The 26468-nt window shown below is 38.5% G+C and overlaps 2 protein-coding genes across 2 annotated transcripts in view; one reads left to right on the forward strand and one right to left on the reverse strand.

The window, feature by feature from the left end:
• Positions 1–85: 85 nt before the first annotated feature.
• Positions 86–12174, reverse strand: LOC140241972 (uncharacterized). The gene is made up of 8 exons (XM_072321717.1): positions 11760–12174; positions 11289–11359; positions 8316–8874; positions 7610–7817; positions 6027–6089; positions 2835–3026; positions 1909–1990; positions 86–301 (listed from the first exon to the last, which is right to left on the reverse strand). The coding sequence occupies exons 1-8, from the start codon at positions 12035–12037 to the stop codon at positions 216–218; spliced, it is 1539 nt and encodes a 512-aa protein (XP_072177818.1). The 5' UTR covers positions 12038–12174; the 3' UTR covers positions 86–215.
• A 7177-nt stretch (positions 12175–19351) lies between these two features.
• Positions 19352–26468, forward strand: part of LOC140241875 (insulin-like growth factor-binding protein 7) — a 26778-nt gene continuing 19661 nt past the window's right edge. Inside the window, exon 1 of the mRNA XM_072321628.1 lies at positions 19352–20044. Coding sequence (XP_072177729.1) covers positions 19600–20044 — 445 coding nt within the window. The 5' untranslated portion in view covers positions 19352–19599. The remainder of the gene's footprint in view (positions 20045–26468) is intronic.

A 26468-nucleotide genomic window follows, 5' to 3' on the forward strand; every position in this document is an offset into this window, starting at 1 on the left:
TCGTACACACCTCACTGGTACTCATGAGCATCATCTTGTCCTTCTCTTTTCTGTTCTCTGAGGTCATCACAGAACAGCAGCAGGACATGCAACGCTACTCGCAGGGATGACCTCCGCACCTCCTGGCTGTCCGTCTCTCAGGCCAGTCCGTAGGGGTAGACTTTCGCACCCTGGGCCGAGGTTGCAGCCAGCTGCGACTCGCTCCGCTGTAACTGTCATCTCAAGGTGGCGCTCTCCTCCCCGGTGAGCTTAATCACACACAGGTTGCACACCAACTCCTTCTCCGTCTGGGCAGCTGGAGCTAGTATTTTGGGGGGGGGGTGAGAAAATGTGTTGGTGAAAGACCAAGTGAATTCTATGTGAAAACTCACCAGCGTGAAACACTTGCAAACCTGTGCTTTGAATTAATTCAATAGTCTTGTGAAATAATGAAGGAAAATACTTGCAAAAGTCTGACATCACTATTACACACAGTAAAAATGCAGTAACATTGACTCATTTGTGCCATTGATTCCGTTGAGCTTAAAATCAAATAAAGATTGCAATTATTGTTGTCATCATACTGATGTAAAAACTGTCTAAACCTCAAAAACAGACACACACACACTTCTTGTTACCATTCCAAATATCCCAACCATGTTGGTAGCTTTTTGCCTTTGAAAAGAAAACAAAAATTACAAAGAATTCCACCCTTTCTATTTGCAAATGTCATGCTTTGATCTTCAAACAGCAAAAAATAAAAAAAATAATGATAAATAAATAAAAGGAAAAAAAATATTCGTAGGCAACATACCTAGGCTCAGCAAATGGTGCAATTAAATCTGCCATATGATGCGAAAGCATTTGAATTCTTTAAGGTCATCAATGCACTGTGCAAAGCAAAGGACAAACACTGCCAAAAGTTCACCGCTGCATATTTCCCTTATTTTAAAATCAAACCCCTTGAAACTTTCCATATATATCTAATATGCATATTCCATGCTCCATGTGAATTTTGGGCAATGCTGGTGTATCTTTCAAGATATCGGTATTTTTCTGAGTGGATCGTGAGAAAGGGTTACAATAATTTCCCAACACAAGTCTGCTCTAGCGTGAATATGCAAATAATCACATATTGCTAGTCTGTATACCCCACACTCACTATCTGACAAGTTTGTGTTTGCCCAACTAGTAATTACTGTAGGTCAAAGTCAGAACAAATACACAGCCAAGAAAATGCTGGACATGCCCAATTAGATCTTCCATATGCGCACATGTTCCCTGTTGGTAAGCTGGCTCAGTGAATGATCAAGATGAATCCTGATAGGTTGGAGCACACGCATGCAAACTCACTGTGGTTCACTCTTTCATGCTGCACAGAAACGGATACATCGGACTGCACGACACCTACACTATGGGCTTCGCCTGTGCATGGCATGAAGGCTTTATGGGTCGAAAATGGGAGTAATCTCGAGTTTTTTCCAGGCATAACCGTGCGACACAAATTACATAAAAGATATTTTGAACATAGTATAAATAAACTATAACAAGTCATACACTGAAGTTTCATTTTTGGGTAGTGAATAATAATGTGAAAAAATGCCATTTTTTGAACAGACCAATTTTTTTTTTTTTTAAAGCTAAGTTTCAACATTATTTTTACCGGTTTACCTCCAATGAAACCCAAAATAACTAGCATTAAAAGTCAGAGAATATTTTTCTCTTCAGTATGCTGCACAGATTTTTTCATTTGGTGGTTTCTATCAAACGTGAGATATTGCAACTGTCCTGCAACACTTCTCCAGTGGTTTGGCACAAGCAAGTTGTTTACTTCATGCAAACTGTGCAGCACTGCTTTCAGAGACATAATTGCACCATATCGCAGAGCCTGTACCATGAGATTAAAATTCTAGCTCTAGTCTTATTTACCTGTGGCTCCAAGAACAGACCGTGGCAGTTTCCTTGAGCAACATTTTGGGCAGAAATCTCTTCCACAATATCTGCAGTACCTCTGTAATGATCACATATTACAATGGAGACAAACAACAGATTGTCTCAGAAACATTAATAAATAATAATTATGAAGGAGGCAGTATGTTTTTCATTTTCAGATATTCTCTCTAACACAAGAAAGTTTATTCATCAACATGTCCAAAAGACAGCGTAACAGAACAAAATGTGTTCAGTGTATGCAAATTCTTTTCTGTCACTTGGGTTCTTCTTTCCTTTAGTTGTGGTCAACAAAGGAGATATCACACAAAGAACTCCAGCAAGCATTCTATGTTACAGGGGGAAAATAAATATTTTTGAGGAGATCAATTTCATAGGAGCAATATGACTGCTATTTCTGTATTGTTCCACACAGTAGATACAGCCAAGGACCGATCCCTTTTGGAAGTTCATCTTATTCCTGTAACTTAGTAAGCACAGAAAATTGGGACATTCCAAAACAGCAAGGTCAATGTGCACAAAGTCATCTTATTAAGTCTGAACTGGATACACAAAATTCTTCAATTGGTGAATTTTCCCCCTTTTCTTCACAAGGCAGTGGTGGAGACAAAATTCCTTGCCACAGAGCCCAGCTGAGACTTTTTTAGATGCTTATACTATTTAAGCAAGCACACAATACACGATTTGTCCATAGCAATGATAATAATACAGAGAGAAACACGTAGAGATCACATTACAATACAGGAAATATCTGCATCTACAGGATATGGAACACACACACTGATACCATACACAAAGTTCTGTCCATTTCCTCACACACAGTGCCACTCTCACTGCTTTCCTACCAGTATCACAAAACTTTGGCCTTGAATCAGGGACTTCCAGAAAATGATCGTACGACTTACCCTTCTCTTTAGGACCGATGTGAACGGGGTCCCACAAAGGTAGCAGTTTCCACTCTCGAACTTCTTTGGGTTGGGGTTCGAGTTCTTGGATCCTGCCAACTCTTGGGAATTTCCCTTGGTAACTGGCTGAGCAGTGGAATAAGCTCCTTTCGTGTCTTGTGCTGGATCTTCATTATCCTCCGAGCTGTTCCTCTGATGATAAAGATTGCCAAGTGAAGACAAATATAGTGAACTTCATTTCAATGATTTGCCCACTAAGCGCCATCACAGCTCCATTCCTTTGACATTGTGTTACAGACAGGTTATTAGTGCTCATGACAGAGTTACAGGGAAAGTTCATCATGATACTGTACAACTGGACCTTTTTTGCAAGGTAGAAATTTCTTGCATTTTGCGTGACATGACAGTAGCGCAAAAAATAAGAGCACACAAATTTTTCGCTTGTTATATGTAATACTATTTTATATTTTGTTTAACAAAACTGAAAACACGCAAAATTCATCTTATCCAGCCAAGTGTGAAAAATTACTCTTCCAAATATTTCCACATTTACAGTATAATATGATGCACTGTATGAAAACAGTAAAAATCAGAGAAGTAAATCAGTGAAAATGGAGGGGTGGGGGAATCACACACATAAAGAACTTATGAATTTAATCAAGTTAAGAGAGTAAGACAAACTGGTAACTCGGTGTGATCTTGGTGTTCAGCAGCTCTTTGTTTGTTAAACATAAAAATTTAACCTAATGTCATTTCTCAGTGATTTGGGTACAGACAGAAATTATCAACTGTGGAAGACAAGCAAAAACATATCACTCTACAAATGTAGCTATATGTAATATCCCAAAGACAGATCTGAAAAAAAAAAAAAAATGTTCTTGGGAGAAATTAAACATGAATAGTGAATTAGGAATATCTGTGTATAAACTGAATGGAGAGCTGCTCAACCTCTACATCACACAGAGATGACAATTTGTCTTACTTGTAAACCTGTTGAGGACGAGTCCCGAGTATACTCGGGCAAGTGTCTATGGGAAATGCGTGTTGTAGCAAAATCTGCCCATCCTCAAGGGTTAAGGTTCACAAATTCATGAACTTTTTTTTTTTTTATGTGTGATTTTTTTTTCCCCTAAAATATTCACTGATCCTCTTCTCAGATTTTGTTGTTTTCATACAAGGAAATAAAATATCAGGATGGACTGGGTCATATCACAGAACCACTGACTCAACCCCTGTTCAGACGCAAGCCAATTTATACCAAAACTTGATAAAGAAACGATGGATAAAGAATCATCTTATAGTTGACAGACCTTTCAGACGCTAATCTCGACTGTCCTGGAAAACGTCATTATAGATGTGCAGTCTCCCACTGCCCATGCTGTTATGGTCATGGGTGACAGCTATGGGGTCACCTTTCGTGTGCGCTCCCATTAAGCCCCGCCCAGTTTAATAACGTTCTATGGTCACCATACGTTCAGACACACAATGGACACGATGGAATGCCGATTCGTTATTGAGTTCTAGTTCGAAATGATGCTCAGAACAACGTTTCGTTATACATTGTTTCATTATACTGTACGTCGCTTCATTAGTCAGTGTTCAGACGTATAAATTCCTCATATAGCTATACCGTTTTGGTATAGCTATACCGTTCTAGTATTCATTTTTTTGTGTGTGTCTGAACACCCTGAATGTGCACAAATGGGAAATGGCTGAGTTGGTTTTGAAACTGAGTGTCTCATTGCACAAACTATCAACATGATACCACATCTGAAATAAATAATACTAACAAAGGTTTCTATGCTTTGTCATTTGATCAGGTCTTGGCTAAAGAAATAAACTAGAAAAGCACTCTGAGAGCGCAGCTCATTTCCACCACTGATCTTGTTCTTCCATAGAGATATCAGTGATTTCCACCCATACGTACTTATAGCATTGTGTGCTGAAAGTCGCCCAATTTCCCAATATAGAAGCCTTTGTTACGTCATAAACCCTCACCTGCACGGCGCGCCTCGCCCAAGCAGAAACTAGAGCACGCACTTTACTGCGCGCATGCAAACCTCAAATACGTGCAGCCTGAACTCCCAAATTCATTGACTCTACCTGCCAAAATATGAAAAATCCTTCATAAATTCCCCAAAAATTCTTGGATCATTATAAAAATCTAATCATCTGTTACTTGTATCATTCTAAACCTTTCCTGCAAGTTTCATCCAAATCCGTTAACTACTTTTTGAGTTATTTTGCACACAGACAAACTAACTAACTAACCAACTAACAGAGAAAGAAAGAAAGAAACAAACAAACCAACGGTAAAAAAACATAACCTCCTCCCTTGGCGGAGGTAATGAGGAAGCTGCACAATACATTTTGTGCTTTTTGGTGGATGAGTGTGCATTATCCAAGAAAATAAATCAATCACACTTGTGCATGATTGCAACTTCCTCTAGTATCATATTCCTTCAGGAACTTTTGATTTCAACCTCAAGTTATGATGGTGAGATATGCTGCCGTTGCTGTAATCAACTTGACGAGAATGCTTTATGCCGAACACATTATCTGGCAGTATATATAGTACTCATAGGAATGATTTCATCTTTAGCTGGGATTTCCTGTACACAAATGCAGAATTTGTCACGTCTATTTGGCTATTTTCACTTTAAAATCTGTCAGCGACTGTTCAGAAATTGAGACAGCTTTGGAGTGTGATATACAAGTGTACATCAAGTCACTTATATTGTGCAGCTGCTATATTAACATATTCTTCTTCCTATACTCAAGAAAAAGTAACATTGCTGTATAAATGTCTATAAATGTATATCAAATCATAAGAAAGCTTTCAGAAAAAGAAAAAAAAATGATTTGAATGTGTTAAGGGAGGGAAACTGTGCAATATTACATGTGATGGGGTATTAGTGGAGCAAGTGCAGACATGTTCACCAACAAAATCCTCTGATTTAGACACATAAAACAGCTTCATAAACATTTTAAAATTCTACAGATGCTGCACTCTGACAATTAGACTTAAAACAAAATCCTAACAACAGCTCACAACTTACAATGAGTTATTGTACCGCAGCAAATCTTAATTCTCTTTCCGCAGAAAGACTGGAAATGTAACCAGGAAGACAGCACTTTAGCAAAACAATCAACATTTTTATAACGTGTGATCCTATAATTTCAGCTACTTACGTCATCGGATAATGGATGCATGGACACTGGACCATCCTTCTGCAAATGAGGCTCTTGTGGTGCCTACAGGCGCAAAAATAATTGCAGCAAAAGAAATCTTAATCGTGACTACGAGAGTGCTTTTTGTTTACCAGGTAAGTGTGAATTTACAGTCATTCCACTCAACAATCTTTTAAAGAAGAAATCCACCCCAAAATAAATAAACTTCAAAAGAAAAAGAAAAATACTCCCTACAGAATGATACAAAAATGACAAAAATCGGATAAGAAATAACGAAGATACGACATTTTGAAACTTCACATTTTTTTGGAAAACATTTCTTGACCAGTCCATATGAATGTTCATATGAGCGAATTGATGATGGCATACCCGGGGGACCTCACAATTTCATATATCAAATTCAGAAAAATTTTTATTTTTAGCTAATGCGACTAAGAGTATGCTCCCATACCAAGATATTTCAGAGTTAACATTAGTTTTGGGGGGTTTTTATTTTTATTTTGGGTGGTTTAAGACAAGTTTTATATTTTGTCATTTCTGTATATAAAATGACTTAGAAATTGTGAGAGTATGACATTGTCAACTTGCTTATTTGAATATTCATAAGGAGTGGTCAAGAAATGCTTTCCGAAAAAATATGAAATTTCAAAATGTCATATCTTTGTTACTTCTTATCCAATCCTTGCATTTTGTATCGTTCTGTAGGGAACACTTTTTTCTTTATTTTAAAGTTCATTTATTTTTGGGGTGGATTTCCTCTTTAAGGGGTAATGGCTGTCTTCAGTTCAGAGATCATGTTCACCTGTATGGGCTGCAATTCTAAAAGGTAACATGTCCGATGGATATAAGTGGGTGGGACGGTGTTGTAAAAAAAGAAAGAAAGAAGTGATAACCAGTCAAATTTTGGATCTACTTCTTCTGGGCAAATCAGTCCATAATGGTGCATAGTATACATTACATAAAGCAAAGCAATATTTTACAATATTTTTGAATAAAGGCTCTCAAAATCTCATTTACATTGTACTCTTATTGAACACTTTTGACAGGGGTCATCTGGGGGGAAAAAAAAACGTGTCTGCCGACATGGCCCTTTAGTAGACATTAACCCGTCGAGGACGAGTCCCGGGTATACTCGGGCAGGTGTCTATGAGAAATGCCTGTTGTAGCAAAATCAGCCCGTCCTCAACAATGGAAAACCTACTCAGGGCCCAAATACATGATAAGCATGCCAAATACCAAGCGATTTATTTTGCAAATGTTGTAGCTCGGTAGAAAAAGGACACAAACTATCAATCATGAGGTCCCCGGTTTGAATTCCCTTGCAGCAATGACTGTGACCTTAGGCAAAATACTCTATCCTTGTTGAACAGTCCTTGGTAAGAGGCTTGACTTTTACTGTGCTTTGTTCACTTATTAGTACTTGTGCTATTAAAAGTGCTTTCTTCACTGATTGGCACAGACATCAGTTAACTATTAGTTGTCAATAAATTGAGATAACCTCCCCCCCCCCCCCATAAGCTATAAACCGTATTGCCTCGGGCATTGATGCTAGAAAGATATCTCACCACAAAATGTAACAGTACCTTTGGTTGAACACTGTTAACAGGATTCTCAGCTTCATCATTGGGTATCTTCGCAGCCATTTTTGACCTAACAAAGTCCTTCATAACAAGCATGGTAGCATAACAGTAGGGGTTGACCCCAAACGTGCAGTTCACTGCAGCAACAGCCGTCCATCGAATTGGCAGATAAGTGATGCACACCAGGCCCCCACTTAGAATGAAATAGAATCTGAGAAAAAAAAAGCAATGCAAACATACCAGTACACTGGGGGATGTGCTAAACTTTAGCAATAAGTTGTGTTTGTTTGTCTTTTCTATGCTTCTACCATACTTCTGCCGAAACCATTGAGTTGAAAATGAGCAAGTTTTGTCTTTCCTTGTATATGACGTATCTGGCATATGCCATAAATTGGATATAAGATTGTAATACAGGTCTGTAACACATCTTAACACTTACTACACCTATCCCATAATTTCAAGGAATGAACAAAATGATATCCTCCTTTTAAACATTACTTCTCCTGGCAAACGTTAAAATGTATTGCATGCATTTGTGGTATGTACAATGTAGGTAAGCATGAACACCACCAGGGATAGAGTCAGTTATTTTCATGCGACATTGCAAATATATGGGAATGAGCAGCAAATAATAAAATGTGATTTGTGTCTGTAGACAACATTATGGACATGAATTGCTTAGGACCTGACAGAGATTCTGGACACTCACAGCACTGTTTTCATCCACTGTTGCCATAGCAATATGTCCTCCAGTTCTTGGAGTAACCGGGATGCTGTTGAGAGCCATCCACTGAGGTCCTGCATCATCTGGCGGTACTCTGCGAGCAGCTCCTTCCGTCTCTGATTGTCTTGCTGCAGCTTGGCATCCGCATTCCTCGTGGCCTGGCAACCAGCTTCGGATGCGGAGAAAATTGAAGCAGGAGGGGAAGACGACGTCGATGTCGTCGACGAGGATGCTGGCCCCTGCACGGCAGCTGGTGCCGTTGATGATGAGGAGGAAGAGGCAGCAGATGAAACTGGTTTCGATCTGTGGTTGTCCTGCACTGGAATGTTACTCGTAGTCTGGCCAGTGACCTTACTCTTAGTCGCAGAATCTCCACTAGATGCTGACGATGGCGAAGACGATGTCGGTGATACCAAATTCACAATTTGCTGTCTCTTGTCGGCAGATGAAAAGTTTGACTGCATTAGCTGCTTATTTGTGTATGAAATGTATCCCAGAATTGCTATGGCTACCAAGCACATCATTCCTACAATCAAAAGCTGGCCTACAATGGCAAGGAATAAAGAAAACACCAAACATACAAAACAGTGATTATGCGACTAAATCATCATATCGAAAAATATATTATTCATCACCCCTGTTTTGCACAAAGAGTTATATTTCAATCAACTCTGTTGTCCTGGAAGAGTAAATGTCAGCTAGGTTTCATTGAGTTTCAACTTAGACTTCTCCTGCTACACCAATAAAATTTAACTGGTAAATATTACCTTCATAAATACATCTCCTCCAGTATCTGAAAACACATTTAAATCAATTAATATACCAACAAATCCATTTCACTACATTCAGAGCTTCCCACATGCTTTATGTACCTCATAAAATCAATATTAGAACAAGGTTCTGTCAGGACTACTGTTGAAATTTGAACTATGGTACTCTGTATTTCATTACACACACAAAAACCCATAAATGATTACTTTGTGATATGTATTCTAGCATCACCAAACAGTGCATATTGGAGAAATCATGGCTATTTCAAAATTTTTAAGAGTGGTGGAAAATTGATTTCTTAGCAATATGATGATAGACAGATTAACAGATAGATAGATAGGTAGGTAGGTAGGTAGGTAGACAGATATGGAAAAGATGGAGACAAAAGAGAAAAAAAGGAGAGAAAGATATATATATATATATATTATATATATATATATATATATATATATATATCGTCGCTGGGGTGACAAGACCTTGTATCTTAAATTTTGGTGAAAATGACTTTTTTGCATTAGTGGTCAAATAATCGGTTAAGTGATGTCCTGTCCAAATCCCAGGTGTCTTACCCCAAAAACGAAGCCACCACGGCATGTCAAAGGAACGGCTATCCCATTCAGTATAGTGCTTTGGCCGCCATGTTTTTTGGCTCTCCTGAACATTTGACATTTTTGAGATACGAGGTCTTGTCGCCCCAGCGACGATATATAGGTAAAGAGGTATAAGAATAGACATACTGTTTATCAAATACTGAGTAAATAGATACCACACAGCAGGCTAATACTGAATAGGTGACTTAGCTTGAGTTTGTATACCCAAACTTAATACTGGTTTCACTTTTGGCATGCTCTCTCAGTAATGAGCCTTTTATTTGGTGGTACGGTTCGACCTCGATTATCCGGCCATGTCGGGACCGGCGCTCATCCGTATAAGCGAATTGGCCGGATATGGGAGACACAATGTTAATGTATATAGCTGCCGTCCAAGCTGCCGTCCCAGTGCACTGGCAGCTAGGCAGGTAGCGTACACCCCGCAACGGTGGTGTAATTTATGCTAGCCTGTGCAAAATTGTAGTCTCTTACTTTTGCGATGATAATGTGGTGTGAATTTATGTTAGTTCTGTCGGGAATATTGTAGGTAAATCGTCTGAGTTTTTTAGAAGTTTTATTGAGTTTAAAGTCACTGTTTTTTCTCAATTTTTGGATGAAAAAAAAAAAGAAGTCCTTCACTGCCTGAACGCGTCCGGATAATAGAGATTTCTGGACAAAAGGAGGCCGGATAATCAAGGTCGAACTGTATTAGCATAATCATTATCAAACAGTGAGACAAAAATGCCAAGTACAGAAATAATCTTTATCCTCTGTTGGGATATTTCATTTCTTTCCATGCTGAAAATTCAAGAACACTTCCTTGTAAGGAGGTCTTGTTTCTTTTCTGTCTTTCTTTCTTTTTCTTTTTTTTTTCTTTTTTTGTAAATGAGCAGCAGGACGTGGTTAATTGCATTGAATGTTGATTCATTCTTGATTGCAAGTGAGCAGAAGAATCGATTAAAAATCTAGTGTGCAAGATTAGCATAATCTTTGTCAGAAATTCAACTACAGTGTACATGTGTATTACGATTCTGGTCTAAAATTTACTGTATAAACTGCTACTTTCGCATACAGATATTTTTGCAACTGAGGATCACACCAACATTTTTGCAAGATGTTGCTTTCGCGATTTAACAGCACAGCCACTGCAAGTGCATTATTACCCTAGCATATAGCATACAGCATTACCCTAGCATATAGCATTATTACCCTAGCATTATTACCCTAACATATTTTTTTTTTTTCAAACATAACATATGGTTGTATATATTTTGTACTTTTGTTTTATTGTCAATCATTTTGTAATCCCATCACTGAGAAAGTGGAAATATGAAATAAACTTGAAGCTTAAAATATAGAAACATTTTTGCATGTTTTAAATTCGTGGTACAACGGTTATTCAGGAAACTTATGAAAATTAAACCCTCATGAAAATTAAAGCCTGTACAGTAATTAATATTGACTTACACACATATTCAATCAAAGCTTCATTTGTATAATCACTGAAAGAAGTGAAGAGTTGTGAAATATTTTGCAAAGTGAGTTCACAAAGACAAACTTACATGAAAAAAGGTTCATTGTCTTTTTTTTTTCTCACCTGCTGTGATGTACACACAGAAGACTTGCAAACTAAACCAGATGGCAATTGTAAGAATTGGATACTCCCAACTGAGACATGGATAAAAACACAAACAAAGGAGAAAAAACAAGGCAGCTCAATAGACTGGAGATTACAATATCAACAGACATATATTGCTTGTCATTTTTCAATTTACTTGCAATATTCCAGAATGTTCTGTTTATGGGGGAACAGTACAAGTTTTCCATTTGCACATGGTAATGTTTATCACACTGCTGATTTTGTACAAAACATTTGACTAAACTATGAAATATTTAGACCATTGAAGACCTAAGAGGTTACATTAGCATTCTCATAGAAAGCGGATGTCACAGATGATACAAGGTCTGCTCCTGAATCTATACAATGCAACACTTATTTTATAAATCATATAAAAAAAAGGGGGGGGCATGTCATCTTTCTCCCCACACCCACTCTTCTAATACTAACCAAAGCACAGAAGTTATGAATTCAAAGCACATCTTGATGGGCCAAGACAAGGTCTGAAATGAACGGTAAGCCTCTACGATTCTTCCAATGTCGTTGCTGGGGCTCTTTGGAGTCCTTGCAGAGCCTGATGCAACTGGTCTTGTGGGTCCCTGTCCATGTCCCGTCTTGGGAGGAGTTCGTGACGACAAAGATCCAGGCGGCGTAGAAGACAGGCTTGACGGGGAGCCGGACACCTGTCTGCCAGTGGTCTTGGGTCTGGCCCCGCCCACTGCTGCCATGGCGATGGGAGCACCCAGACCAAGATGGTGGTCTTCAGAAACACTCCCAGTCCCCAAAATTACATGGTGCTCCTTCGTTGCACTGCAGACCAGGTACTGTATCTGTGCTGAGTACTGTCACTAAGACATCAATGTCACTGTCAAACACTTGAAATAAAGAGAAGAAAAATAAAACCAAACATGACATTAATCTGTCCACCCAAGCTCTTACACTATCTGTCAACAACCCAAAATATACCACTCACAAAAGAAAAGTAAGCCAAAGTTACACATGTACATTTTTTGTATCACTCAGTGTACACTGCATACACTCTTGTTAATGGGGCATTACAAAATGCTGCAGCTCCTTATCCAGACATGACATGACATCAATTCAATCAAAATGTTACGAATTAATAACTTTTGAATGGATAGTCCAATTCAATTCCTAAAACTTTGCTGATGTGGTCTTCTACTGCATTCACATGTTTAAGGTAATTTTTTTTTTTCAAAGGGATACTTATCCGAACTCAAAATATGAGTGCATTCATTGAATGCAAAAATATTAGAATGACACATGAAGTTGGGGGAAATCAGACAGTCTGTTCAAAAGTCATGAATTCATAACATTTGGATCTTATTAGTGCACCATGATTAATGATGAGAAGGCTATAACTCTTTACTCATGAAGTTATCTTGTAGAACATCATAAAGAAATATAAAGTGAATTCCAAATATTTTCATGTTAGTAGCATAATGAAAGAACACTTGACTTCCGAAAATGGAGCAGTAACATTACCCTTCATATGTGACAATAATAACAAGTCAAGGGAATGTACTGTACATTTTTACAATGTCAGTTAAAATAAAGTGAAACTCTTTTTTTTTAGCCTTCTTATCGTGAAGAATGATGGCAAATTAATCCATCACAATTTGAGGGTTTAATTTTCACGAAGGTCACAAATCACTGTTGGGCAGCGAATTTAAAAACATGCGAAAAAAGTACTTCAGTAATTTCACACCATCAGTGATATTCAGAAATGTTCTACAGGGAGGGAGCAATTTTTTGAAGGAAAAAAAAAAAAGGAGATTATCACCACTTGGTTCTAAACATGCCCAATTTATGTCTGCCTGATATTTACAGTGACTTTCAACTGCTGGCAACACCAATTTAATGATCTATGTATTCTACAGTGTATTAAGTAGAGTTCTACTCCCATCCCCCTACCTTCGCCCCCATCCTCGTGAAATATCCCCCTCTATGATATGAAACATTGTCCATTAATCGATTAGAACTCTAGATCTAATAGAAGTTGCAGTCTGTGTTATGAATGTTTACTTCTTTTCCACACTCCTTGTCTTTAACCCAGCCAGTGTTGTTACAGTGACACTACACTAGCCCGACCAGACGCTGTTAATACGCTACGCGAATACAGCGTCTGACCAACGAACGGGCACCTACAAAGTGGGGAACCACAACACAACTACAAAACTTATGAAAATTCATACGTTCTTTATAAACAATGTACACGTTACCAAACGTTACTCACCTTAAGTGCATGCTTGTATTACAGAAGGTTCGTAAGTCCATTGAGAGCCCTCGTGATAAGTCCGTGGAACCAAAAAATGATACTTTCTGGCGGATTCCCTAACACCGTAAGGGTTCATCGTTGCAGAATTCAAAATGGCGCCTTGATCTCTGCGGAAATCTTTTGCGTGCGTGCGATGCGCTGCTTGAGTGTTGGTGTAGCAGCACGGTCGACAGCGCGACCTTTTGAAAGGGCATTCAGATCATGTGACCTCCCGGATATTGGAAATGGCCTGGCGTGAAAGACGATGTACCGTTCGTGAACCGTTCACACATGCTGCATATAACCATCATTTTAGGTAAGTCATTAGATCTAAATTTCAATATTCATAGCATAGATATGAAGTCTCATTATCATTTTGTTCGTCAGATGAGTTTGAAGTGACAAAAAAATGATCTAAAGTATCAAAATTCAATCCGATCGCATGCGATCGTTGGACCCTCTTCGTGTTTGGAGCTTCGTTGGTACAGCCCTGTCGCGCTACGTATGTACAGCGGCGACTGGGCTGTGTATAGTTACACTACACTAGCCTCATATGATATAGAATCTACGTGGTCTTTGTCGCTCAGTTGACTGAAAGATCAGTCTGTATCTGATGGACTAGTAAGTCTAATGAGTAATGCATGTGATAATACGTAAATCTAAATTTACACCACAACAAACGAAACTTAAGCTTTGCCGTTTGAGACAGACGAATTTGGATCACGGTTGTCGGTTGTTTAAGTTTACCCGGCTTGCCCGGCCCGGCAAATGTGTGGATATCGGTACTGTACTCATTCATCAGGCTGGGCCTGCGCCTGTGGAATGACAGGTACTGCACTGAGCTGTAGTAGCTAGCTTCCACGGTAGCGAACAGACGACTTCAACTAGCTGAGCTTCAAGCACAAACACCTACTCAACATTGCTCAATAACAAATAGTGTCTAGTTCGGTAATGCACTGCCACTGCACTGATTATATGGGGCTACTAGCTAAATAGGGCGAGGAATAATCCAAAGCCGATTGATTATTTCGAGTAAAGGCTGCCCGATATCCTTGCAATTTGTTTCCATATATGTTTATATGTGACTGTAACTTACGGGTGTCGTATCAGAACGAAACTGGATGTTGTTCTCATGTCACTTGTCACTCTTTTCTATCTTTCCACGCTCAGCTGTCTGTGAGTAAACGAGTGGGGTTTCCCTAGGCCCTCTCAAACAATCAATTCAATGGTCTCTAGCTCTCTCGATCGGAGGCGTAGCATTGGTACAGTTGTACTGTACGTATGGTACACATATTTTATCAGAGTGAACCTGTCTATGGAAAGCCACCCAACACTAATATCGTGCTATTCAATTTTCTATAAATATGAAGTAAATCCTACAAAACTACGTGTATCAAAATATCTTATTCTTGTTCACACCCGATTATAATCAGACCTATCTACAAATGCGGCATATTTTTGTGTTTATTGAGCCTTTGGAATTATTAAGAAATAATAACATGGACAAAGCTCGCCTCTCATACTATGAGGTTGCCTCGCTTGTAAATATCAAATTACCAGTAGTAATGTATTTATTGTCAGAGCGATTTTAGCAGATGGTCGTTGCTTTTAGCAATTTTGGATTATGTGTGTTTTTGTCGTATTTATCATACAATCGGTGGCGCAGCTTTGTTTGTGTTTTTCTTCGAGAGTCAATGAATACATCATACCGTTTGTACTCCGTTTTGAAATCTACAGTCTGTGCACAGGAGAGTTAGAGAAGAATACTCTCATTGCATAACTTTGAGGAGTGGAGGAGAGATATGAATCTTCGACATACATTTGCATCACTAATAGTAGAAATTTCTGCACCTTCATGATTTAGAAGCATATTTATGCGCATTATAAAGTGGAATAAGAATAAAGATTATAACGATGATGTTCACGTGATGACAATATAGATGATGATGATGATGACGACGACGATGATGATGATAAAACAATGAGGCCTCTTACATCGATATATTACCATATCCTAATTCTGTACAAAATGTTTTACGACAGTCTCGTTTGGTTATTCTATTCAGGGGGGGGGGGGGGCTGCAGCCTACCCCCCCCCCCCACACACACACACACACACATACCACTACACAATTTTGGCTCTTCGCAAGCAAAATAAAACAAAATAAAACAACATCAATCATTATTCCCGTGAATTCCGTCAAGAAGTCCTTCCCGTCGAAGAGGGGAGGGAGGCTGGGCTTTACCACTAAATCCGACCCCTCTACCCCCCCCCCAAAAAAAAAGGTCCGCCGCCCTGCTATTTGCTTAGTATTAATAATAACCATCATCATCCTCATCATCATCCTCATCATCATCATAATCATCATCATCATCATCATCCTCATCATCATCAGTATTATCATATCCATAAAGTTGTTGCATCATTGCATCTTGACCCCCACCCCCACCCCTTTCTCGGCCCTCAGCCGACCCCTAGACACACACTCCTATAATGATGCTGCTGATAATAATACTAATAATGATAATAATGATGATGATGATGATGACGATAATAATAATAATAATAATAATAATAATAATAATAATAATAATAATAATAATAATAATAATAATAATAATAATAATAATAATAATAATAATAATAATAATAATAATGATAATAATAATAATAATAATAAACAACTTTCCGTGACCCCTGCCATTTTTTATAACGTTATGGTGCTTAAATACTGTAATACAAGTTTAAGGTCCGCTTTCTTTTTTTTTAAGAGGATTGTATCATTCAGTCTTGCTAACATTGAACATTAATGTTCGTATAGATGTTTTGTTTGTTGTTTTGTTTTTGGAAATCGTCGCGACAATCATTTTAATTATGTAAACTTATAGGCGTATGTCAGGCTGCTACTGTCCTTTATTTTACGATAGAGGAGACAAAAAGATGTTTTCAAAGCAGCTACAGGTGGCGCAGCCAACCATGAATTACTTAGTAGAATCCCATCTGAAAAGAATTTTGGGCAAAAGACATAAGGAAAAAGAAGATTTTGATAAGAAGCAATATAAATCAGTATGCAATCCTCGTTTTTCTGGATCAAGCTGAAGAGGGGAATTATAGGGCCTACCATCCCACCCAACCCCCTCCCCGCCAAAAAGACAGACTGACAGACAGACAGACAGACAAACAGACAGACAGACAAACAGACAGAGAGAGAGAGAGGAAAGGGAGGGAGAGGAGAAGGGAGGGAGAAAGAGAGGGGATGGGGAAGGGTTGGTTAGGAAATCACCAATTCACTGTTAATACATTGGTCTGTATATTGGAATAGTGCATGGTCACCTGCTGGCATGGCTGGTGAATAACTTCTAAAGCCGGCTGAGATGACTCAAACTTATAATACATCGTTGTATATCTTTTGCATATCTTACTTGGTTTCCCTGCCTCCTTCCTCATTATTTCATTAATCACAGAGGTCAGAATGTTTTTTTCGTTCGATTTCTTATCAAGTCCAAACAAGAGTATGTAAGCAAGGCGATAATGTTATTCCAAACCAACTTTGTGAGAAATATGTACAAATCATAAATTCCTCAACTTATTCTTTTAATATCACTTATCTAATGTAGCTTTCGCACTGTGTTTATTCTGTTAATTAATGCCATGAAATAGATATCATGAAATAGATATATTTTCTACTCCCTATGTGCATTCGGCATTAATGTCGGCCCATGGGCCTCCTCTTTCAAAAGAAGCTGTAGGGGTGACGGCTTGAAGGTTAAGATGGCATTATATCTTTTTGACACGCTGTTCCTGACTTTACTGACAGTAATAGGGGTCAATATTACAACATGAATGTCGACACCCAGGATTTGGCGATTCCTTTACAAGCCAGCATAACCTCTTTATTGGGTCAGTCACCATTTTGATTTGTGGCAAGTCCAGACGTTCTCCTCTTTGGTCTATCTCTCCCGATTGTTTCGGAAAAATATGATTCCACTATAAACAATCATAATAATCACGCCTTGTCGTCATATTCAGTCTGGATCGTAGACGTAATGTATGATTAAAATTTAAGAAATTCTTCTATCCAGTATAATTCAACTCTTATTTTGATTTTTGTTTGACGTCATAGACTTATCAATCATGCCCTTACAGTGAGAACTGCTGAGCAAGCAATACAAACGCTTTGTAAATCATATAGAAAAACAGCATATCACAAAGCGCGCTTTTCTTGTTGGCACCTCAAGGTCACAAGTCTTGATTTTTCAATATAGGACACTTTTCTGACGTGCTATTGAGATATGATATGACGGTAATTATAATTCTCCGTAACTTCTGGAGGAGCTATACGTCATGCAGTCTTTCAGTGTCCTAAGTTCTTGTTATGATTTTTTTTTTTGTACTTTGAAATTGCACATTGTTGCTACTGTAGAGTTCATTATTGTCTAGAGAGGGCGACATTTAGATTTTGAGCGAAACTTTTTTCAGTGGATTGTCTGATTTTTTTTTTTTTTTCATATTATATGCGTTGTCTTTTAACTCAGTGTTTCACCAGGGAGTCCCTGCTGAGACTGTTCGAGTGAAACAAAGAATGCAGACAGGTTTGATGGGGTAGCCAATATGCCAGAGACAAGATTCCCAGTTCCTAGTAATTCAATATACGTTCATGGACATCCTCATAACATGCGCACAAAAAGGACCTATACAAAAATCAACTCAAGCAACGAATATGACGGGGTGTGCAAATCATGTGCAGAAATTGTTAAATATTTAGTATTCATCAAAAGTTTTTTCCAACCATGAACAGTACCTTCCGTATTTGCTCGGCATTCACATACCAACTCTCTGCGTTGGCACCTGCAAATGGTCGTTGTTTACACGTATCGGTGATCCAACGGAAGCAGAATCGACTTCAAATTGGATTCAAACAAGTCCAAAGAATGATCAAATATTTTGAGAGCATGTCAGGATGCAGAATATTGAAGACCTTGAAAAAGACTGAAAACCAAGGACCAGCCACTAAAAGAGTAAATTTAAAGGATGTTTTATCCACTATAGTCTTCAGTGTTTTTCATTTTCTCTACAAATCCATGTCAAGCCCAGTATACCTCTAAAACATGATGAGATATTACACCATCAGACCGTCATGCGTAATAACGCATGTGGCAGTAAACTTTAATGTCAAAGGGGAACATACTTGACGGTCAAGCAATCACATCTAATACCAAAGTGCAGTTTTGGCAAGTGCATGTAGGCCTGCCAAGGAGGTACTAGGGTACGAGACAGAAAAATCCATCTGTCCTGAGGAGTTTTTATATTTTTAATTGTTTTTTTTTATTTATTTGTTTACTTATTCCTCATAGGAGTGGATTTCATGAAGCCAGTCTCCGCGGTACACTAGTCTTATATCATCCCCGACGACAAGGTGCAGACCGATCTCTCGGTCAATCTCTAAGGTAACCACGGTCAAGCTGGTGTTGTTCAGCAGCAGAGCCGATGACATTGGGGTATGAGTCGAAGTGGAATGTGCGAAGGTGGGGGAGGGGATCAGCTAGAGATGAGAGAAGAAGAAATATCGTTTCACAATTCTCTGGCAAGAAAACAAACATTATCAGAGCGGAGCAAAATGCTCTTGAATCTTATCATTGATACCATCGGAGTATCCAAGCCTGAGATTAAGGCTAAACACACTCGTTGACGCAGCATGCATGCAGCATCCCGAGTGGGACACCCCGAGTGGGACACCCCGAGTGGTCGTACTCAAGAAAGCCGTGTCAGTCAGCGGCATGAGCCAGACTGTCGCGAACACGGTGCTTGTTTTTTAGACGTCGAGAAGTTTTGTGCCAGCTGCCACTCGTCATCTCTTGTATATTTTCGTTGCATGCATCCAGACAATTGCCATTGGCATCTCACATTTCCACGAATTGAAAATATACCCCTATTCAGTCCGCACAAACACTTTGATCGTCATTTCGGGGATTCGCTTTTATGGTGTGTTTTCTTGAGCGCGAGAGAGAAATATGAAGGTGATCCTCTATGGATTATTTCTTGGACTAGCAGCCGTTGCGGTGGTCTCCGGCCAGCAGCCGCCGGACTGCTCCGACTGCGATCTCGCCTCCTGCTCCAAAGTTTCGGCGGATCACTGTCCAGCTGGTGTCATGCTGGACGAGTGTGGCTGCTGTACACGGTGTGCCAGGAGACTCGACCAGAACTGCGGCGGGAAATTCTGGAATCTTGGCAGATGTGGTCGGTCGTACTACTGCGAGGGACCGCACAGTGAGAGGGCGATCAACATCGGCAAGGGAGAAGTCGGCTTCTGCCGATGTCGAGAGGCTCATCGAGTCTGCGGCAGTGACGGAGTGGTTTACGAGAACATGTGCGCTTTGAATGAGACTAGCTTCGACCAGCTGAAATTCGGCGGAAATAAAATTGAAATTTCATCAGACAGGAAAATCTGCTCTAGTGGTAAGCAATAACTGAAGGATTGACATTTTTCGCAATGCTAGAAAAAAAAAATAGTTGAAAATAACTTCGATACACAGCCTACGTCAGATGTGTAGGCCTATAGTCTATACATACCGTTTTACAACAAATAATAAAAATTATGGTTGAGTCATTTGAATGCGATTGAGATAGGGTTTTTTTTTTCTGATAACGAAAGAGACAGCAGCTTCTAGAAACTATGTGAAGCATGTGCTTCGATCAGTGTTCAATCTGGAATTTATATGTATGAAAAAAGGCAGGCTCTTGTGAAAGAGGAATATTTATGCTGGTATAAGACGAAAAAAAGGCCTGAGTACCATGTAATATCACTATGTTATAATATTATTACTGACAGTATAGTAATGATATTTGTAGATCTTTTGATAATGACAATCATAATAATGTACCATGCATTAGTACCACTATCGTTTGTTGCTATCTTTTGATCTTCATCGTCATTATGACACACCAGTCTATAGTCTTATAAGATTGTTATTATATCAAAAGTTTCTATATCATGTGTGGGTGCGCGTGTGTGCGTAAATGGTTTTGTGCGTATGTTTGTGTTTGTACCTGTTTTTAGACAGAGAAGTTTTTTTTTTTTTTTTTTTTTTTTTTACTTTTACGGTTCTCTTTAAGGATTTCCAGACGCAGTTTCCGCGGAACATACACAGTATCCCCGACGACATCCCCGCGTCCACATAAGTACAGTTGTACCTCCTTGGTACCTCCTATGACAACTTTACATACCCTCATGACACTGTAATGATGTTTTCACTCCACAATGGCACAAGCTACGTCTGTATTAATACTTTACTAACATTTCTGAGTACAGAGTACATGGCCTAGGTGCAAACTAAGAGAACAACCCAGAACAGCGAACACAGGTTTCGATCCCATCACTTGCACATTAGACTCAGCTGTACATTGATTGTTTTCTAGTTTTCCTCAGGTTGATGTATTTGCTGAACTTGGCCACGAGAACAATGTTACTGCCTAATGTCAGTCTTCCAACACAGCGAGTATGCCAGAAAGATAAATACAACAGAGTCTGAATCAAAATTGACGTCTTCCTGCCCCACATTGTGAGTTAATTTGATCAAAGACGTTTAAAGGTACTATTTAACCACTGGGAGCAGTGATTTAAAAAATGTTCGAGCTAGCACATGAGTTAATTTCATGCTTATGTGTAGGTCAGTTGTGTCACAAAACATCTTACCATATAAAAATTTCACAATAAATCCTAAAATATAAGGAGATATACTATCACTATTTTTCTCAATAAACCATAACTGTAGACGGTTTATTCGAGAAACAATTTTATTATAACTGTTGTTCACATTTTGTATATTTAACAATACTGAACATGGATTATACATTTTTACATTAGTTGTTTCTATCCCTAACTCACATTTTAGAACTATTTTGAAGCACTAAAGCTATAGGTTTTTGTTTCATATTCAAATGGTTAATAATGGCAAACGATTATAGTGTATATTATGTGAATGTATATACAGGAGTATTATAGTAGAACCAGGGAGGAGAGACGAACCCTCCCTGGTAGAACAGATCAGTGAAAGATTATGAAAAATAGGACAGAAGTTATGAATTTCTTTAATTTCAGTGCGGCCAACGTGTGTAATCAATCCCTACTAAACATTCAGAACACTCTACAGATCAGTGTCGGATAGTCTCGCGTATGCAAAATATATAAGAGGTCACAATCGATAACCAGGAGTAAAAAAAAAAATGTCAAAGTTCAATATCAGAGGTATATATAAAGAATTTTTTCAGGGCTGTAAATATTAGAAGTAAAATGCCAGATATAAAACTGTCAGCGGTAAAAAAAAAAATAATTATAATAATGATAAAAAGAAGGTTGAAAGCGAACGTGAATGCATGTCTGAAAATTGTATTCACTCCCGACACCCTTTTGTTTGTTTATTTTTGCTTTAAACCTTTGGTAAAGGTAACCCTGACATTATCTCTGACAAACATTACATCTCACTTCTGTAAATTTTATAATTTTAATTTTATTTTAATCATCATTATTGTCACAGTGAATTAGATGTCTTGTCCAAAGGCTATAGAATAATATGCAGTGACATCAGGTCCCTGGAGCAGTAGCAAAATATTCCCAGGTCTATATACACAGATAAAGGACAAACTTGTTCGTTTATACCGTTTAGATCAATTAACTTTTTGAACACCATCCATATTATTACCTTATCTCTCCCTCTTCTCTCTCTCTCTCTCTCTCTCTCCCTCCCTCTCTCTCTCCCTCCTCTCTGTCTCTCTTTCTCTCTCTCTCTTCTTATAACCCACAATTTACACTGATTCATTGCTTCCATGGCCAGTTACTGAATTAGTGTCACGACAGGTTACCCATTGTTCATGATGTAATATCTCAGACATTTGTCATATCGTGAAGAAATAGATGGATGGAGGGAATCAAATTTTGCTTATTCTTCACCCCCGCGTATTTTTATTGGGGGGGGGGGGGGGGGGGGCAGGTTGTATGGCATGAATCCGGGAAGATCAAACTGACTATAAAGGGAGCTGACTTTGTTCATACTGTACATCTACCTCGGGACGTCTTTGGTTCAAAGTCTGTCGAGAAGTGGGGATCTTTAAGGCCAATTTTCAATTAGGCCTACATGTGTGACTATAGCCAATCAATGCTGTTGTCAGTGACATATTTCTTTTTCTTCTGGGACTAAACATGGAGCCTACAATCATGTCAGTATGAGGTCTGACGTGTAATGACCTTTTTTAACGGGTGGCATTCATCCGCACGAATGTGAAACCATTTCCTATTATTAGCCACTCGGATATACAAAAGTGTGTCGACGTGCAGCGAGTGCAGCAGTTGAAAACGACCCTATAGGTGTCCTCGTAGAGGACAATGTAAATTGCATGGCGGTGATACTTTCTGCAGGCCTATTGTCGCAAAGGAAACAAAATTCACTTCATTATCGCCGGAGTCACCGTAAATAACGAAGAAAACCCAGAATGCTTTTGAGAAGGATTCTCTAATATTGCGCAAAGGTCGAGACGATTCGCCGCGGAATTGATCAATTTCCTTTCCTTCAGTTGGATGTACTTGGTCCTTACTACGGATTATGCGGTATCATTCCATCATTAATATTTATGCTTTTATATCCACCTTGTCTGAGGACTGTTTGGGGGTTATAGCTCCCCTTTTTGTATGTCTAAATTGTAGTAAAACACGTCAGGTCGGAAAGGGGGCGGAGGCGACGGGTTGCTTGGATTTTCGAAAGTTGTAAAGGAAATTTCGATTATCATATTTTATCGCAGCCTGTCCTGAAAACCAATACATGTAGTGACATACCCCCACCCCCAACACACACACACATACATACACCATGTAACCAGAGCAGAGTCGGGGAAACATGCAAACAACGGTCGGAGTCCGAAATGGTCTTTGGTCTCTTAAGAATCCCTGGGGTTCGAGGGTCCATGTCTGTGTGTGTTGTGAATGCAAAGCCCCACAGTTACTGTTATTAACATTACAAGAATTTGTGAGATGGCGTGGAATAATGGATGTAGCATGATGATGGTTACACAAGTGTCACATGTCATGTGTAAATGTTGGAATGTGGTAGATAGTATGATTCCTCTCACTCCTTTCTTTCTCCCTCTCTCTCTCTCTCTCCACTAAATTCATGTACCCATGAATGGGTAACCTATACACCATGTATTTTCGATTTTTTTTTTCTATGACGTGCAGTGACAGCTTTTACACTGTAAACATAATAATATTACGCTTAGGCAAACATTCTCCTGTCAGGACATGGAGGTGATAGGTAATAATTCTAGGATGAAAATTTTTGCATTATTATAATATTGGTAATTTATTGTGATGTTTTGAGTCTTGTCCAGGAGGTGCTGAAATTCAACGGAGAAAATCCTCAAATCCAATCATTCAGGAGAACACGAATTCAATCTTTTTGAGAATTAAAAAAGAAAATGCTCCTGAGTAGGGTGATTTTTAAGTTCAAAAAGAAACATTCTGTATCCTTTTCCATTATCCTAGTGAGGTAAGCATGCATAATACATCTACGTTTTACTATGCTGTCGTTTTAATGTATAAAGCTCTTAATTTACGACGTACTTGAAATCTGTGTCGGTCGCTAAAGTATAGGGTATGGCTTTGGTTGAGATGGAGACTCAGGTTTTAACGTTGTGCGACATAATGAGAAGCAATCCACTCATACGAAATATTAAAGAAAGAGTATATGTCATGCAAATCTAAGAGGAATTTAAAGTTTATAATTATTTGATGAAAATTGATTTTGAAATGTCTGAGATATCCAAAAACAACAGAGTATACTTAATAAAAGGTGGGACCAGGCCCACCATTTATTAGGACCGATTTGTTTCACTTTGTTTATTGAATTTGAATTTCTTCTTAATTGTACGCTCTTTAATATTTCATATACGTGGTTTCTAATTGTCTCGCAAAAAGTTAAAACCCGAATCCCCATCTCCACCAAAATTGTATCACCCATTTAAAGGGATGGTATAGTATTGGTTGAGGTGAGGATTCAGCCTTTAGCTTTTTGCAGAATACTTAGAAATGTTAAAGAGCAAACAATTGTATTCTAAGAGAAATTCAGAGTTCCTTCTATGAAAATTGGTTTTGAAATAGCTCAGATATCACAAAACAAAGTAAAACAAAGCGATTCTAATAAAAGGTGGGTCCCACCTTTTATTAGAATTTCTTTGTTTTGGAAATCTCAGCCATTTCAAAACAAATTTTCATCAAATAAGCTTTGAATTCCTCTTAGAATTATATGCTCTTTCATATTTTGAAAGAGGTTTGTAATTATCTAAAAAAAAAAACAATAATAACAAAACATGTTGGAAACCTGTATAGCCCATTTCAACCAAACCTGTACTATCCCTTTAACTGCTTTCAATGGAGGAAAGAAGCGGAAGGCCGAGCAGGGGGGGGGGGGGGGGGCATTTCATGAAGGAACTTGTCGGATATAATATCTGACGAGTCAATTATATCCGACAAGTTTTGAGAGATTCTTTAGTCTGATTGGCTGATTTCTCTGAACTTGTCGGATATAATTGACTTGTCGGACATTTTATCCGACAAGTTCCTTCATGAAATACCCCCCTGTTCTCGTGGACGCGCGGAAGGCGGTAAAGTCAAACCTTTCTCCGTGCAGAAGCAGCTGTTGTTCACGCATCATTTTATTTGCATCAACATAATGGTGACAAAGCTGTTCTCAAAACATCCATTGCTTGGAGAGATGCTCTCCATTTTCACTTCTGTAGCATAATGAAAGAAATTTTACTAACCTTCAGACGTCGATTTTGACATGTAAAGGCGATAAAAAAAGTGGAGGAAATGCATACTGTTCGTAAAAACGTATCTCTTGTTAAATTTCTCTGCGTGTTTATGATCTTTATATCACTCTTCTAATGTGACGTCACGAATTGCTGTAGCGTTCTTATCCATCGATGCAGTACATGAACTTGACCTAAACTATAAAAGTTCATAACTTTTGTACGGATTGTCCGATTTCCTTCGAGATAGGTTGACGTGTTCTACTTTTTGTTTCTGCATTCATTCGATCCATATATTTTGTGTAGGATAAATCAAATCTCCATTTAAAACTGTTTCCAGTTTGAAAAAGCTCATCAGTATGGTTTTTATCCCGGACTGCCCGTGCTACCATAGTCTTTGATATTGTGTCAAATGAAGATATCTGACATATAAGGCTGAAAACAATGAAATGCATGCTTCCAAACGTTGGAAATGTTTGAATCATGGAATATACCATTCTCAAAATCTTCACGTAGACAGTCGTTTCAGAATAAACGTAGTAAAAACGATTCAATTGCTTAATGTGCTTGTCCTTCGACATCATATGGCAGCATAATTTCCAACAATAACCCCCCCCCCAAAAAAAAAACAAAAAAACAAAAACAAAAAAACCACCGTGCTTGAGTGTTTCATTATCCATTTGAATGTCATTATGGAAGTCAGTCAGCATTTTTTTTTGTAACAAATTTCTAAAGATGAGCAAGTTCCACAAAGTTGAAAAAAATGTCATGCACCACAAAGTTAAAAAATATGTCTTCAAAGCATAATCTAATTCTTAAATCTGATGGTCCCTTTTGGGAGTTGACGATACACTCAGCTGCTATATTGTCACGGAATTTCAGGCCTTTGTATTTCTGTCTGTTCCTGCTTTTATTTACTTGTTTATTTGGTCCACCTATTTTATCTATTCATCTGTTCTCCGCTCATAGTAGGATGGATGCCTTCTCAGCTGCAGCTAAAGGGGTTCTTGTCTTACATCTAAAAGACATTCAACAATGTAATGGTAGACAATAACAGTGTATATGTGATACGTAAATATTATTA

Source organism: Diadema setosum, chromosome 18 (assembly GCF_964275005.1).
Source record: "Diadema setosum chromosome 18, eeDiaSeto1, whole genome shotgun sequence".
NCBI lineage: Eukaryota > Metazoa > Echinodermata > Echinoidea > Diadematoida > Diadematidae > Diadema > Diadema setosum.

Bases quoted from the DNA above. Each gene is read 5' to 3' on its own strand.
- LOC140241972 (XM_072321717.1), bottom strand. From the start codon at position 12,037: ATGGCAGCAGTGGGCGGGGCCAGACCCAAGACCACTGGCAGACAGGTG. The intron at 7,818-8,315 runs GTGAGTGTCCAG...TTTTTTTCTCAG, and splicing joins CAGTGGATGAAAACAGTGCT to ATTCTATTTCATTCTAAGTG. The intron at 6,090-7,609 runs GTACTGTTACAT...TTGCGCCTGTAG, and splicing joins TTAACAGTGTTCAACCAAAG to GCACCACAAGAGCCTCATTT.